The 16512-nt window shown below is 44.6% G+C and overlaps 1 protein-coding gene across 1 annotated transcript in view; it reads left to right on the forward strand.

Annotated features, from left to right (window-relative positions):
• GPATCH1 (G-patch domain containing 1) overlaps positions 1-16512 on the forward strand; it is a 45565-nt gene that overhangs the window by 631 nt on the left and 28422 nt on the right. Inside the window, exons 2-8 of the mRNA XM_081215263.1 lie at positions 4812-4946; positions 7308-7393; positions 9727-9887; positions 10485-10582; positions 11107-11165; positions 12111-12353; positions 13424-13571. Of these exons, the coding sequence (XP_081071389.1) occupies positions 4812-4946; positions 7308-7393; positions 9727-9887; positions 10485-10582; positions 11107-11165; positions 12111-12353; positions 13424-13571 (930 nt within the window). The remainder of the gene's footprint in view (positions 1-4811; positions 4947-7307; positions 7394-9726; positions 9888-10484; positions 10583-11106; positions 11166-12110; positions 12354-13423; positions 13572-16512) is intronic.

Genomic DNA, 16512 nt, shown 5'->3' on the forward strand with positions numbered 1-16512 from the left:
AGAGAAAGGAAGCAACCGTACGAAGATTTGGGGGAAGAGCATTTCAGGCGAGGCGAACAGCAAGTGCAAAGGCTCTGAAGTCGGAGCCAGTCTGGCAAATTGAGGGACAGGCAGGACTGATGTGGGTGGAGCAGACAGCACCTGGGGGAGGCTGGTAGAAGATGATGTCAGAGGGGGAGGCGGGGGTTGAGTCTTAGTTGGTATGGTCAGGGAGTTTGGATTTTAATACTAAGTGTAGAAGAGTCATGGGGGAGGGGGTTACACAAAGGAGGGATGTATATTTTTCAGATTGTTCTGTCCTCGATTTTGAGGGTAGGTGGGTTGGGGGTGGGCAGGAGTGAAGCAGGGAGATTAGCAAAAAGAGGCCAGGCGATGATGGTGGCGGTGGTTAAGTAGTGGTGAGTTGAGATGTGCTTTGAAAGCAGAGCTGACCCGACTCGCTGGTGGAATGTGGGGGTGAGTGCAAGATGAAGCAAGATTCTCCCCTGTGTTTCTGGTCTGATCCACTTAATGACTTGATTTGTTTCGTAAAGTATGTATTGGATGGCTAGTAAGGTCTGATGGCAGTGCTAGCCCTGGGGGAAAGAAGTTTGGTGGGCTAGGAGTTATTTGCAGACTCTCCTTTTTTCCTACCCTGACCACATCGTGTCAGGTTGGTTGTCCTTCTGAGACGTTGCCACTGATTACCCTCTTATTCCCTACAAACAGTTCTAATCATTAGAAACTTCTGCCAGATGCTGGCCCTGTTCCTACTGTCTGCTTACAGAAGACAGAGAAATGCTAGTCTCCTGAAAGCTTCTTATATGTTTGAAGACACTCCTTGCATTTCCTCTAAGACATCTCTGTACCACACTCAGTTTTCTAATAAATTAAGCTTAAAGTCCCCTCAACCCTAATTTGTCGGAGCTTTCTTCAAGCATGGGACCAGAGTGTGGGTAGACTGGGGCCGTTATTAGTATGTCCTTCATTTTAGACTGTATTTCTTCACCACAATCTAAGCTCACATTAGCCTTATTAGCAAATGCACCATCCCATAGTCTCAAGGAATTGGTTGACAAAGATTCTTATTTTGAGGAGTTTCAAATCTAGTTGAGAGCAAAAGTATGAGGTTACACAAGCTAACAGGAAAACCTGAGAAGGCAGGATGGGACCCCTTGAAAACTGGTTAGAATTTAGGTATGCAGGAAGAGGACAGGGATAAACATGCATGGGTGGAGGTTATTACAGCCCTGCCAAGCAGGAGTTTGTGTCATTTCTATATTTCTTGTCTCACAGTTGTTTCCTTGTGAAGTGACATATTGTAAGTCATCAACTATTTGACCTATATTTTTCTAATTCTTCCTGTTTTGATGGTGTACAAAATCTGTGATGAAGCCTAATGGTCTAAGTAGAATGGACTTTTTTTCCACGCCCCCCCCTCCCCCGCCTAAAATTATCCGTTAACTTATCAGTACTAGGAGTTTTTGAGGATTGATCCATTGTTTCCTAAGCACTTTGAAGTTAAAACACACTCTGACTACATTTTACGATATAACATACTAGACCAATAATCACTTTTACCTCCTACTTTGAAGTTCTAGTGACAGGTTAGACAAACATTGGTAGAGGAGGGACTCCATTACTTAATTAAAGTTGCTGGCCCTGACAGGAAGTTTTATTGGGTAAGAGAGTGGCTGATCTGTTACCCACAGACTCATAGACACATAGGGCCTCTGGCCTGGAAGGAAGGTGCCTCAGTGCTTATCTAATCTTCTCTTAGATACATTCACTTGGCTGTAGAATTCTCATCGCCTGCTCATCCTGCACTCAGATTAATTTAGGACCATTTTCTTCTTCCTTGATGTTGTGACTCTCCCACTTAAAACTATCTGTGGCTCCCAGTCAGCCACAGGACATACCACAGACCCTGCAGCACTGTGTTCCAGGCCCGCTGCACTATCTGCCCTTTTGGTTCCATCTTCCGTGTATTCCCTGTCCTCCAGTCACACTAGACTACTTTCTCCAACATCTGACCTTCCCCTTTTCCACCTCCTGTTTACTGATGGAATTAATGCCTCTGTGGGGAATTGTGTCCCTATGTGCAGCTATCAAATGCTGCTCACGCCTCTGGGTGACTCTGATGTTGTAGACCTTGAACATTGTCAGAACAGTTCCTATACATGCAGGTCTCCTCTGCTGGGCTCGGCGTGCCCTGGGAAGAGGGATGGAGTTGTATTCAGTTTTCCACACCCAGCATCTAGAACAGGGCTGCTTCCACGGAAAGGCCCTCAATACACTTCTGGTGGGGGACAACTAAAGGACAGAATGGGTTGTGTCCCTGACTTGGAGGCAGAGTTGAGATCTGATTTCAGCTTTGTGCTTATTAGCCGTGGACTTTAGGGCACTTACTTAATCAGAGCATCCTTATCAGGGTATGATAAATGGGATAATACTGTTAGTAACAATAATTATAATAGGGCCTGGCTAAAATGCCACTTCCTCCCTGGAGTTTTCCTGTGCTGTGGTTAGAGGCAGCGCCTCCTCCTCAGGAGCCCTGTGGGTCCTGGTCAGCCACACTGCTTGGCCCTCAGCATCTGCTGTCCGGTTCTACCTAGTTGTCTGCAGATCTTATCTCCCCTTTCAGCTCAGGAGTACCTGGAGAACAGAGCAAGAACAGAACATCACATTGGCAGGACCTGTCATCTCTCCCCTTAACCCAGTGGTTCTCAACCAGGGATGAATTTGCCCCCCCAAGGGACATTTGTCAATGTCTGGAGACATTTTTGGTTGTCATGCTTTTTCGGGATGGGCGTTACTGGCATCCAGTGTGACAGGCTAGGGATGCTGCTAACCACTGTACAAGACAACTAAGAATTATCCAGTACAAACTGTCAATAGTGCTGAGGTTGAGGAACTCCACCTTAGCCAGGAATCATGCCAGGTGCACGTGCAGTAAAGGAGCATGTGTACTGTATTTTCTAAGAAATGGTGAAAGTCTTGGACTGTGGGACCTGAGTTGTAATTCAGTTCTTTAGAATGAAATGAAATTGTAGTGATATTAACCAAGCTTTGCTATGGCCAGGGACTGTGCTCAGTTCTCTGTGCGTGGTTTTTAATCCTCAGCACCATCCTACAAGGTGACTTCGGTTATTATCCTAATTTTATAGTTGTGGAGACTGAGGCTTAGAGAGATAAAAAAAACTTGCCTATAATCACAAAGCTAGCAAGTAGGAGGGTAGAGGGATTTGAGCCCAGATCTCCTGTCTTCAGAACCCTCTTGATTACCCTGCTGTGGGTTATATTCTAGAAATGACCTAAAGCCTCCGTAAACTACAAGTAAGAATTTAGGACTATGAGGCTAGACATTTCTTTACTTTTTGTTCCACTATCCAGAAGTAGTAACTGGCTTAATTATTGAAGTAACAGGTATACATGGGCTTTAGGATACATCTTGCCTACTACTATTACTATAACAGCAATAGCAGCTAGGGGACTTCCCTGGTGGCCCAGTGGTAAAGAATCCACCTTACAATGCAGGGAACGCGGGTTCGATCCCTGGTCAGGGAACTAAGATCCCACATGCCGCAGGACAACTAAGCCCGAGCGCCACAACTACTGAGCTCGTGCGCCTCAACGAGAGAGCCCGTGTGCTGCAAACTACAGAGCCCATGCGCCCTGGAGCCCTGTGCCACAACTAGAGAAGAGAAAACCCACACGCCACAACTAGAGAGAAGCCTATATGCCTCAACAAAAGACCCCATATGCCGCAACGACGATCCTCGTGTGCTGCAACTAAGACCCGATGCAGCCAAAAAAATAATTAAAAATACATAAATAAAATAAATTAAAAAAAAGAGCAGTTAGTACTTTAAATGTGTTTGTTGTGGGTCCCTCTTTTTGCTAGGCACTTTACAGGCATTATCTGATCCAATTTGCATAACAACTCTATGAAATAGATATTACTATTAATGTTCCATATTACAGATGAGGAAGTCGAGGCACAGAGAGGCTAAGAAGACCATAGTCCCTAGTAAAGGTGACCAAAGTGCTAGAAAAGGTGGGCTTAGCTTTAAAATCCAGAGTGCCATGACTCTCAACCCCAAGTGCTTAACTACTGTCTAACTTGCTTTCAGTAGTGAATGTTTGAAAATAACTTGATGGTTACTTTTTGTTTTAAATAGATTCAGAAGTTTTAATTAGAACTGATAAAATTAGGCAGTAATTTGTGTCATGAAACTTGAAACCTAAGGAAATTTTTAGGTGAGCCTAAAATGTTCTAAGTTCCTTTTCGCTGGTGTTATTTAGCACCCCAGCCCTTTTCAGCCAAGTAAGTAAAGGAATAAGCTTAAAGAACAGTAACTATGACATCAGGAGAGTCCCAGAAATAAGGAAGCTCAAGATTTGGGGAAAATGGGCAATGCCAATGGAAAAATTCTGGAGTCGGGGATGCTGTGAATTTCTAGAAGAGATATAGAAGTGTGTCCCTTGCCGTAAACCTCTGCACACCATGTGTCACCCCAGCAGCTTGCCTACTTTACTGCCAGCAGATTTCACCTCCATCTCTGAACCCTTCGCCCAATAACTCAGTTTTCATAATGGAATTCAGTGGGAAAAGCAGGCCATTTTTGCTAAAACATTTCTAATATAAATAAGAGATATTGTTTTCTAAACTACATCAGCTACTAAGGTCTAGGAATAGCAACTTAATTAAACTTGTTATATTTGAAGTTACAAGAAGTGAACAATGCATTATGTTAAAGAAATGATCTTTTCCTTAAATCCTGTCTAACCCACCATCACCTTCTGTCCCATTCAAAATATTATTTTTTCAGGCGAGAGACCAAAGAAACCAATTCCTCTTCAGGATCAGACTGTCAGAGACGAAAAAGGAAGGTATAAACGATTTCATGGAGCCTTCAGTGGAGGTTTCTCTGCTGGTTACTTCAACACCGTTGGCTCAAAAGAAGGTAGGATTTTCCTACTTGTAGCTACTATATCGCTAAAGCAAATGATTGAAATACTGTAGGAGTTTTGCTCCCCTCCCTCACCTCTCCCTTTTAAAAAAACTTTAAAAAACATTTTAGTACATACACTGTAGTCTTTTGTGTTCTCTGAATGTTTGCAATGTTTCCAGAGGCAACTTATGTGTTGTTCATTGATTATAACCTGAAGGTGAGAGAGTTTTCTTTGACTTTAAAGAAAAAAAAAATAGATAACGTCATAACCAAATGATTAAATGATAATAAGGACTTCTGTCTTATACTGTATCTTGCCACACAGTCAGTGCTCTCACACAGATTCACTCAGGGCCTAAGGAGGGCAGGTGTCCCAGCTGTTTTGTAGCTGAGGACCCTGCGGGTCCCAACACTGGGTTCCACAGCATCACTTGTCAGTCCATGTTCTCCACCTGGAGAAAAGTCAGTCACATTTTTCACATTATGCAATATAATAAATTCTGTATTGTTTAAAGTAATATATGTTGGGAATTCCCTGGCAGGCTCCCACTGCAGGGGGCACAGGTTCAATCCCTGGTCGGGGAACTAAGATTCCCGCATGCTGTGCAGCACAACAACAACAACAAGAAAAGTAATGTATGTTTTTAAAAAACATTTTAACACAGAAACTGGAAGAAAATGGCTTATGTATATCAAATACGAATGAAGATGACTGATTAACTCACATAGCAGTTATTAAGAACAAGATGAGCCAGATCTTTCGTATATATTTTTAGAAGTAACTCATACATAACAATGATAGTAGGGACTTCCCTGGTGGTCCAGTGGTAAAGAATCCGCCTTACAATGCAGGGGGACGCGGGTTCAATCCCTAGTCAGGAAACTAAGATCCCACACGCCGCGGGGCAAATAAGCCCGTGTACCACAACTACAGAGCCCATGCGCCCTGGAGTCCATGCGCCACAGCTAGAGAGAAGCCCATGCGCCACAACGAAAGATCCCACGTGTGGAAACTAACACCCAATGCAGCCAAAAATAAATAAAATAAATAAAAATAATAAATAAATCTAAGAAAAAATGACGATAGTAAAGATGAAAAACAATACAAGAAAGGGGTGGGGGAAGGCATGTAAGAAAAATAATTAAGGTAAATAAGATGGTTAAAGTTCAGTATCAGGTTAAAGTTCAGTTAAATTTCAGAATGTATAAAGATCAGTTCAGTGAGCAAATGATCAAGTATTTGAACAGTTTACTCCAGAGGAGATAGAAATGCTACGTGGAATATTCAGCCTTATTATTAAGAAAGGCAAAGTAAGGTAACTAAGGCACTATTAAAGTAGCACACTTATTAAAATGTTGAAAATGTCAGTAGAATTTGTGAAGAAAGAAGTACACGAATACATTGCTGATTGTTATAATTATGGCTGTGCTGCATATTATAATTGAAAAGTAAGACCAGCTCAAATGATTAGTCATCACAAGTAGACTGTGATATGTTAACACACTGGAATATCTCTTTACCATTAAGAGTGACAGATTCAGGTCCTGTGCAGATACAGGGCAAAGACCATAGGCATCCAAAGTGGAGGAAGGTGCTGGGCCAGGGTATCGCCTGGAAGAGCTGGTCTTCACTGTCCTGGGGTTTCTCCCAAGTTGGCCTACAAGGCAGCTCTACCCACCTACCAAGAATAGGTCTGCCCCATACTCCTCAGCTCCCCAAGACTCTGTTAGGAAGTCAGAAGGAGGTGTGCCACTCTTAGAGAAAACTAAAAAAGTGTATCTTAGAGGGTTACAGATGCATTTGACCTCTGGGGCATTTTCTCTCTGTAGGCACAGCACATGCTTGGCTACCGTGGGTGGGGAACAGGGTTGTTAGTTATAGGACTCAGGTATTTGATGGAATTGGGGGCCTAGTATCGTTATCGCCTGCCCTTAGACTAGCCAGGTTGAATCCTTTCATGGCTGACTAATGCACCCTGACGTACTGTTTCTTTGATATGTTAGTATGTTGTTGTATATTGCTGTCTTGGTGGTCTCAGAGTGGTCCTTCCTTATAAGGTGACATTGCATCTTTTTGCTGAGATCTGCTTGTGTTCCTTTCACAGTTTAACTTTCAATGTATCATTTTATTTCTCTTGGTTGCAAATTGTTATGGGGAAGCTTTACTGTATCCACTAAGTTCTGACAGCAGGGCGTATGGGGGTTAATAAGAAGTTTATGTGGCCTAATTGTGTCTATGTGAGCAGTGAGATGAGAAGTAGCTAAGAGTTTGTAGTTATTGGAGGTTTCAGGTCCACATGTGTTACTTAATTATTTAGTTATAAACCAAAATACCATCTGGGATTTTAATGTTCTAAACGCTTTTCTTTCAAGGATGGACACCCTCTTCCTTTGTGTCTTCACGACAGAACAGAGCAGACAAATCTGTTTTTGGTCCCGAAGATTTTATGGATGAAGAGGTGGGTGTGCAGAACTCTAGCTGCCAGTTAGTCGGTGAGATGTGGGTGGTTGGTTGCTGTAGCAACTTCTCTCTCCCCAGAAAGTTCAGTGTACGATTTCCTCTTTGTTTGTAAGACTATCATTTTGGTATTTGGACTCCATAGTGCCCTGTACATCAATGGATTCGTGTTCATTGGCATAGTGCCTTAACTGGCTGGTGCCAGTTTCTAAAGTCAAGAGTGTAAGGGGGGACTTCCCTGGTGGCGCAGTGGTTAAGAATCCTCCTGCCAATGCAGGGGACACAGGTTCGAGCCCTGGTCCAGGAAGATCCCACATGCTGCGGAGCAACTAAGCCTGTGTGCCACCACTACTGAGCCTGCGCTCTAGAGCCCGTGAGTCACAACTGCTGAGCCCATGTGCCACAACTACTGAAGCCCGTGCGCCTAGAGCCCGTGCTCTGCAACAAGAGAAGCCACTGCAATGAGGAGTCCGCACACTACAATGAAGAGTAGCCCCTGCTCACTGCAACTAGAGAAAGCCTGTGCGCAGCAACAAAGACCCAACACAGCCAAAAAAAAAAAGAGTGTAAGGGGAAGGTCATATACAGGCAAATTTACTTGAAAAAGCCCCAACTGCCCCAAAAGTGCAGTGTCTGTCAAGCTGAGTCCACAGCCTTCCATGGTGACTCTTTTTTAAAAAAAATATTCCAGCATAATTAAAACTTTAAAAAAATTTTATATTGGAGTATAGTTGATTAACAATGTTGTGTTGTGTTAGTTTCAGGTGTACAACAAAGTGATTCAGTTATACATGTATGTGTATCTATTCTTTTTCAAGTTCTTTTCCTATTTAGGTTACTACAGAATATTAGGTAGCGTTCCCTGTGCTATACAGTAGGTCCTTGTTGATTATCTCTTTTAAATATAGCAGTGTGTACACGTTAATCCCAAACTCCCAGTCTATCCTTCCCCCTCCCCTTCCCCCTTGGTAATCATAAGTTCATTCTCTAAGTCACAGTGACTCCTGTGCAGGCATCTGGCCACCTTATTAAAGTGACCATGACTGCCGCTTCTTAGGGATAAACGGTGGGGGGTTTCTAAAGTGGTGCTACCGGCCTGCATCTTGGGCTACATTTTCTGGTAAAATTAAGCCTCTCTTACCTTAAAACCTAGTCATGGGTTCATTTGTGATAAAGATTAAGTAAAATACTTACGTGAGCATGTTTTAGGCTGCGGGTAAGTGGCAAGGGGTGGTCCCCTTCCTGTTTGACTAGCAGAATCTATGAGGAAACATATCTCATGGAACAAGAAGTCCAGATGTCAGCAAGGCCCCAGGCTCTCCCGTATCTTCTGCACATCAGCTTGTCCTTCCACGACCTCACCTCACTGTTGGAAGGTGGCCACAGTAGTTCCAGGTGGCACATCCGGGATGACATTATCCAGTGGGAAGAAGGACTTTCTTCTTGGAATCTTTCCATGAGAGCAGAGAAGCCATTTGATGGATTTTCCCTCACATCGGCTCCAGTGAATTGTTCTACAAGCTCGTTCTTAAAGCAGTCCCTGGTGAGGAAAATGGGATCAGAATGACTGGCTTAGACAAGCTGTGAACCCCACTCCCTAACTCTCCCCTGCCCCAACACATCCCCCCGCAGGGACATCACTCCTGAAGAGCGTGGTGGCGCAGAGCCAGGCCGCTGCCTGGACAGCATCAGGGCTCCGTGGGGAGAGCGGAAGGGGCTGTGGCCGCTGGACAGGCAGAGGATGGTACTTAACTCTAAGCCTGGCACAGAGGTGCTTTCGAATGCTTGCTGACTGTGCCTCCAAGACCTTCTCCGCCTTCACACTGACCTGTGAGGTATTGTCCAAGAAGAACAAAGAGCGGAGCACTTGCTTCCTGTTTTCCTAGCTTGGCAGTGCCTGTTGTGGCTTCACTGAGTGGCCACTGTCATGCCCCTGTCCTCGGGCACTGGCCTTAGCTTATCCAAAGTCAGGGCGTAAATCAGCTGCTCTGATCCCTCACTCAATTTCGTAGTTTTAACTTTTTTTTTTTTTGCGGTACGCGGGCCTCTCACTGCTGTGGCCTCTCCCATTGCGGAGCACAGGCTCCGGACACGCAGGCTCAGCGGCCATGGCTCACGGGCCCAGCCGCTCTGCGGCATGTGGGATCTCCCCGGACTGGGGCACGAACCCGTGTCCCCTGCATCGGCAGGCGGACTCTCAACCACTGTGCCACCAGGGAAGCCCCGTAGTTTTAACTTTTTTTTTTTTAAAGTAATAAAGCTGTGTAACATATCATGTTTAATCACTTTCCAAATAATGTAAGTAATTCTGTTTGAATTTTTTTTTTTTTTAAGGATCTTAGTGAATTTGGGATAGCACCTAAAGCGATTGTTACCACAGATGATTTTGCTTCTAAAACCAAAGATCGAATACGAGAAAAGGCCAGGCAGCTAGCAGCAGCTACTGCTCCTATTCCTGGCGCCACTTTGCTTGATGACCTCATAACACCAGCAAGGTAAGAATAATTTAATTCTGACTTTTCTGATCTTGGCATCACTGCCCTGCATATGTGTGATCATCTTACTTAGGGATAGTTTGGTTGCAAGTAGGAGAAGCCCTTTCAGCCTAGCTTGAGTACAAAAGGGGGGTTTGCCAAAAGGACCTTGCGCTGTTACCACGTGGAGTGCCCTAGAGCTCCAGGCACTAGCTGTGTTAGTGGGGCCCATGGCAGCTGGAGAGCTATTAGGAACTGGGGTGACTTCCCTCCCACCCCCTGCCTCACAGGCCTTAAGGGCTCTCCCCTCATTCTACCCTCTTTCTGCATACTTCCTTGTTCTGCTCCTGGGTATGTGGCCTGTTGTGGCAGCCTCAGACCATCATGGTTTCCCAAGCCACGTGCTTGGCATCTATGTGCCCATCCCAAAGGCCTGGGAGAGGGGGCATCTGATCAGCTTCCCCAGGTCCAGTCAGCTGTGGTGGGAACAGCAGGGCCATGCAGTTCTAATAGGGATGGGGGAAAGGGCTGAGGCATGACAGGTATGTGAGCTGCTTATTTCCTACTGTTCGTTAGTGTTTTAAAAAGAAGTTCATTTTCAACGCCTTGATATCCTAGGTTATCTGTTGGTTTTGAATTGCTCAGAAAAATGGGTTGGAAGGAAGGACAAGGAATTGGTCCTCGAGTAAAGAGAAGACCACGCCGACAGAAACCTGGTATGTGTACTGATTGTCATTAATTCTACAGCAGACTTTTTGATGACTGCATGTTTCTAGAAGTAAGATTGCTGGGTCAGGCGGTGTGCACGTATTTTAAGGTTTTTTGTGTGTAATGCACAGTAACTTTCTGGAAGGATTGTACCAGTTTACCTTCCCACCAGCAGCATAGGAAAGTTCTGTTGCCTACTTTTGCCAAAACTGTGGTATAGCTTAACGTGATTATTTCCTATTACTCCTGTCCCTTGGTCTCCCCAGCCAGACTGCGAACGCTTGGAGGTAGCAGTACTTTCCTTCGGGTTCTCTGTGGTTCTGGGCACTAGTGGTTCCTCACCATGTGCATCATTGCCAGCGTGCAGGTGGGGCAGGGGCTGGGGGAAAACCATCCCCGAGTGGTCAGTGTCCGACTCTAAAGCTGTAGCGTCTGTTACAGGCTCAGCCGTCTACCCCTGAAGAGTGTCAGTGAATCAGCTTTCTGTAATTTTAGTCACCTCTGACTAATGCATTTGAAATCTCTTTTATAGATCCTGGAGTAAAAATCTATGGCTGCGCATTACCCCCTGGAGGCTCTGAAGGATCTGAGGTATTGTATGGGATGACTGACCTTCAGTTTGGCCCAGTAGCACCTGTTACTTTACGAGCGTGAAATTTAGGTTTGGAAAATTTTAGAAATCAGTCAGATCACATTACAGGGAAATACCCATACCCTAAGAAGGCCCTCATTATGTCAGATACTGTATTTAGCAACATGCCAGCCCCATAGATGTCCCAAGTCTGTTCAGATTCTTAACATGGAGTTGTTTGTCAGAAATAGGCTCACAAACTAGAAAACAAACTTATGGTTAGCAAAGGGGATAGCAGTGGGTGCCAAGGGGGAGAGATAAATCGGGACTTTGAGATTAACATATACATACTACCATATAAAAAATAGGTAAACAGCAAGGACCTACTGTATAGCACAGGGAACTATATTCAATATCTTGAAATAACCTATAATGGAAAATAACCTGAAAAAGAATATATGTGTATATATATATATATATAAAACTGAATTGGGCTTCCCTGGTGGCGCAGTGGTTGAGAGTCCGCCTGCCGATGCAGGGGACACGGGTTCGTGCCCCGGTCTGGGAAGATCCCACATGCCGCGGAGCAGCTGGGCCTGTGCGCCATGGCCGCTGAGCCTGTGCATCCGGAGCCTGTGCTCTGCAACGGGAGAGGCCACAACAGTGAGAGGCCCGCGTACCGCAAAAAAACCCCAAAAAACAAAAAAACAAACCAGTCACTTTGCTGTGCACCTGAAATTAACACAACATTGTAAATAACTATACTTCAATTAAAAAAAGGTTAAAAAAATGGAGTTGTTTGTTATCGTTTGTTCAGGGACTTGATTTAGTCATTTGTAATCGTGGAAACGAAAGTATGATAATCGTTCTGTTTGGAATTAATCACTGCATTTGAAAATAGTATTTTACAGGCTTTACACCAGGCAGTGACTCACCTTCATTCCATTTTGAAACACTGAAAATAGGATGAAGATGATGACTACTTGCCAGAAAATGTGACCTTTGCACCCAAAGATGTCACACCTGTGGATTTCACACCTAAAGATAATGTACATGGACTGGCTTACAAGGGCCTGGATCCCCACCAAGCACTGTTTGGAACTTCAGCAGAACACGTTAATCTCTTTAGTGGTGGACCCGAGGGCGCCAACAATCTTCTTGGAGATGTTGGAGTGAACAAAGGAAGAAAATTGGGAATTTCAGGCCAGGTAAAAGTGTTTCTGTTTTATAAACAGGGAACCATTGACAAATGAGAATTCTTGCTGTATTATATCAGCCCCATAGTAAGCACTCATTATTCATTGACTAAATGAAGACCTTAAAGTGGTGGTATTGTCCTTAGGAGCTTGTCCGAAGACATGTAAAGCACACCGTCCTAATTTGAATATGTGTTCCTGAGACCCTGTGACCTAATGTGCCCGGGGGAGTTTGTGTGTGAGGAGTGAGGACTGCTTTCCCACACCCCTGCGGGGCTGAGCAGAAAACCACACTCACCTCTTTGATTTAGTTAATAGTTGAATTACAATCTGCCTCTCCAAGTTCAGGTCCAAGTTGTACTACCTCTCCAACTCTTTCCTAGTGCTGCAAGCCTTAAGTCAGGAACCTGGGTGTAAGTTTCACTTTTACCAAGGGGCCTTGGTAAAAAGACTTGCTTTTTACCTTTGAGGAGATGGAGAGCTTTTCCTGATTGCCTGTCTTCTCAAATTGATTCAGAGTCTCTTTCCTAAAATAAGTTCAGAGGATGGCTACTTCGTCATTTCATTTGTACCTTTTCATTCCTTCACATGTTTTTTTCCAATCCTTTTAACAAAAAGTGGTATTTGTTCTTCGCCATTTCCCACAAAGATTAGGAGTTCTTCTAGCAGCCGTTAGAGTAGCGGTGGTCTTCAGACCCTGGTCACCAGCGCTGGCACCAGACCATGTTGTTCAGTAGATGAACATTCTGCCTTTCTCCTTTTGGAGGCCCCATTTCTCCCCCTGCAGTGCTGCTTGGGTGTCTTCTCCACTCCTCTTCCTGCACTAAGACCCAGACCCATGGCTGCTGCTGAGTCTGGAGGATAGCTGCAGCGCTGGAGGCATGGCAATCACTTCTGGTCATTGTTTTCCAAAAGACTTGGATACGTGTGTTAATCTGGGGCTCCCACTCGCTTCTCTCTTGGTGATCTTGAAGTGCTAATGTGGTCTGATCAGTCACATCCTTATAGTAGCCTTATCCTTCAGTGCAGGCAGGCGTGTGCTAACGCCTATAATGGCTCAGTGTGAAATCTTGCTTTTGAAGGCTTTTGGTGTAGGTGCCCTGGAAGAGGAAGACGATGATATCTATGCCACGGAAACTCTATCCAAGTATGATACCATTTTGAAGGATGAGGAGCCTGGAGATGGACTCTATGGCTGGACAGCACCCAGGCAATATAAAAATCAGAAAGGTAATTCCATGGACCCACAACTGATGGTAGACCAAGTGTTGGGACATTAGCCTCCGAGGAGCAGGGAGTTGTTGGTCAGAGATGCAGAGTGAGGAACAAGTGGGGATAAGAGAGGCCCATTGTGGGAAGTAAGACAGAAGTGGGATTTAGACCCGTTCAAGGCCAAAGCCAACTGTCAAGACAGTCAAGTGGGGAGGAGGAAGGGGCCTGGAATCAGGGAAGGAGCAAGTGTGTGGACACGTGCTTGCTCGTGTTGCAAGGTCAGAGCTGACAGTGGGTCAGAGGGACGCACTCCCAGCTCAAGGAACTGGGCAGGTAGCCAAAGGAGGCCAACTGAGGCAGCGGGTCAGGAGGCCAGGCATGGGGACCAGGTGGCAGGTGCACAGAGAGCCGGCAGCAAAACGGAGATTGGTGCCCAGCTCATCTCATCACTTAAACTTATCTGGTTCCTAAGGGGCTCTTGTTGAGCTAGGAGATGAACACCTCTGGACACACCTAGAATTTCAAGTCAGAGTCTTAGAGTGATTCAGATTCTATGGTTCTAAGTAGGATTTCAGTTTTTCTTTCCAGAAAAGGTATAGGAAGGAGTCAGTAGGTATTAATGGCACGTGATTTTGATTCAGTCAGCCCTGGATTTGAATCGTAGCTCTCAATCAGACCCAGATTCGAATCCCAGCTCTCTCCTGCCCAGCTGCATGACCATGGGCAAGGCTTGTAGCCTCTCTGGGCGTCATTTGTAAAGGGAGGATAAAATGCACTCGGGGGGTCATTGTGAGGATTAAATGGCATCACAGGTTTGGCATAGTACCTGCCCCAAAGACTGAATAAATGGCACCTACTGTAACAACCACTTAAAGTAAGGAGGTGAGAGTTCAGATAAAAGAATCTATTTAGATGTTTTTAGCTATAGTCAGATCAAGTTTGATCTAACTCTTATAAAATACATCTAAATAATCTAAGCATCACTCCCCAAAATGGGGCCAGTTTTACATTTCTAGAGAAAAAAGCAGGTGAGAAACAGTCTTCAGTTTGCTTAATGGCTGTGAGCACAGACTGTGAAGAGAGATTCCCTGGGCTCCCATCCGGGCTCTCCCCATTTATCAGCTGTGACCTCAGGCAGGCTGTTCCACCTCTCTGTGCCTCAGCGTCCTTGCCTGGGCAATGGGCACGGCAATGGCTTACCTATCCCACGGAAATTTAATGTGCGTAAAGGGCTTAGAACGTGCCTGGCACACAGCAAGCACTCTGCAAGTGTGAGCGGCCTCTGTCACCGTCGCCACGAAAAGAACCCAGGGTTTTACACGAGGTGCTGGGCGGGTGTGCACCCAGATGTGAGTAGGTGTTACCTCTGGGTGGGAACTAGGCTACTTTTATTTTCTTCCTTTTGCTCACCTATATTTTCAGAGTTTTCTACTAAGACTATGTATTATTTTTATAACTTAAAAGAAGATATATAATATTATATTAAATTAATGTTATATTAATATTATAGATTATATTAACATGTTAGTTATTACACTAACTATATCAACATACTAACGCATACTATATTACTAATATTAATATAATGTATTAATTTATAATAATTACTAATCTATAATAAATATACTTATTTAAATCTGCCTTCTTAGCCAAATCTTTGTATAACACCTTTGCCCTGGCTGATTAATCCCAGCCCTTCCCCCATCAAGCCTGGGTTGGTGCCACCCTCTGAGGTCCCCACCCTCTGCTCATGCCCTCTCTGCCACAGTTCCCTCTCCTACCCTTAGGGTCACAACATCTATAGTTTTGACCTTACGGTTTTTCAGAGTGAACCTATACGTAGCCAGTCTCCACGGCTGATTTTTAAATTGTTCTTGTTTTTTTTCCATGATAAGTAGGGCTATAGTATCCTCATGGCTCTCTCTTTGTAGACATTTGTTTATTTCTTCATAAAGGTGAAATTTGCTGGTTTTTTTAAAAATAATAAATTTATTTATTTATTTTTGGCTGCTCTGGGTCTTCGTTGCTGCCTGCAGACTTTCTCTAGTTGCAGCAAGCGGGGGCTACTCTTCATTGCAGTGCGTGGGCTTCCCATTGCAGTGGCTTCTCTTGTTGCGGAGCACAGGCTCTAGGGGTGAGGGCTTCAGTAGTTGTGGCCTGTGGGCCATAGAGCTCGCGGGCTTCAGTAGTTGTGGCTCACGGGCTTAGTTGCTCCGCGGCATGTGGGATCCTCCCAGACCAGGGATCAAACCCGTGTCCCCTGAATTGGCAGGCAGATTCTTAACCACTGTGCCACCAGGGAAGTCCCAAATTGCTGGGTTTTAAAAGAATACAAAATTCGAAGAATGTAATTTAATCCTATATTACCCTACAGAATTTTAGGGACTTCCAGAAGCTGGTCCAAAAGTTCTACGTCAGTTGAAGTGCAAAGAATGACATTGTGGGGAGGGTAGTTACAGGACAGTGCTGCATTATAAGTGGCTGAAAACCTCAGTGCCACCTGCCCCGCGGGCAGCCGTGCCTGATTCAGGGTTCAGCACCCAGCTGTGTAAGTGCTGGTGGTCATGTAGCATGAAAATGCAGTTCATGCATATGGATTTTCGACCTAACCTCTGTGTGCAGAAAATCCTTGAGAATCAAAGGGGTTGTCTCCACAACCAATAGATCATCCCTGGCTGCAAGTTAGAGGGCATTAGTCATATGCTGAATCAGTGATCTTTATCTCTTGTTAGAATTTCAGTTGGAAAAAGACACAAGCACCTTTTAATTGGTCCCACAGTTAGATTACAGGCTGACCTGGTTGTATAGCCTTTTGTGTCTTACTTGGATGGTTGCTAAAGAAATTGGGAGGTCATGTCCCCATGGTTCTTCACCTAGTTTTAGAAATGACTCTTTCAAAGTTATTTTTATGTTTATCCATACTTGTTCTCTTGATGGTTTTTCTTGAGATCTTTTACTC

Source organism: Mesoplodon bidens (assembly GCF_964165515.1).
Source record: "Mesoplodon bidens genome assembly, chromosome: 18".
NCBI classification, from domain to species: domain Eukaryota; kingdom Metazoa; phylum Chordata; class Mammalia; order Artiodactyla; family Ziphiidae; genus Mesoplodon; species Mesoplodon bidens.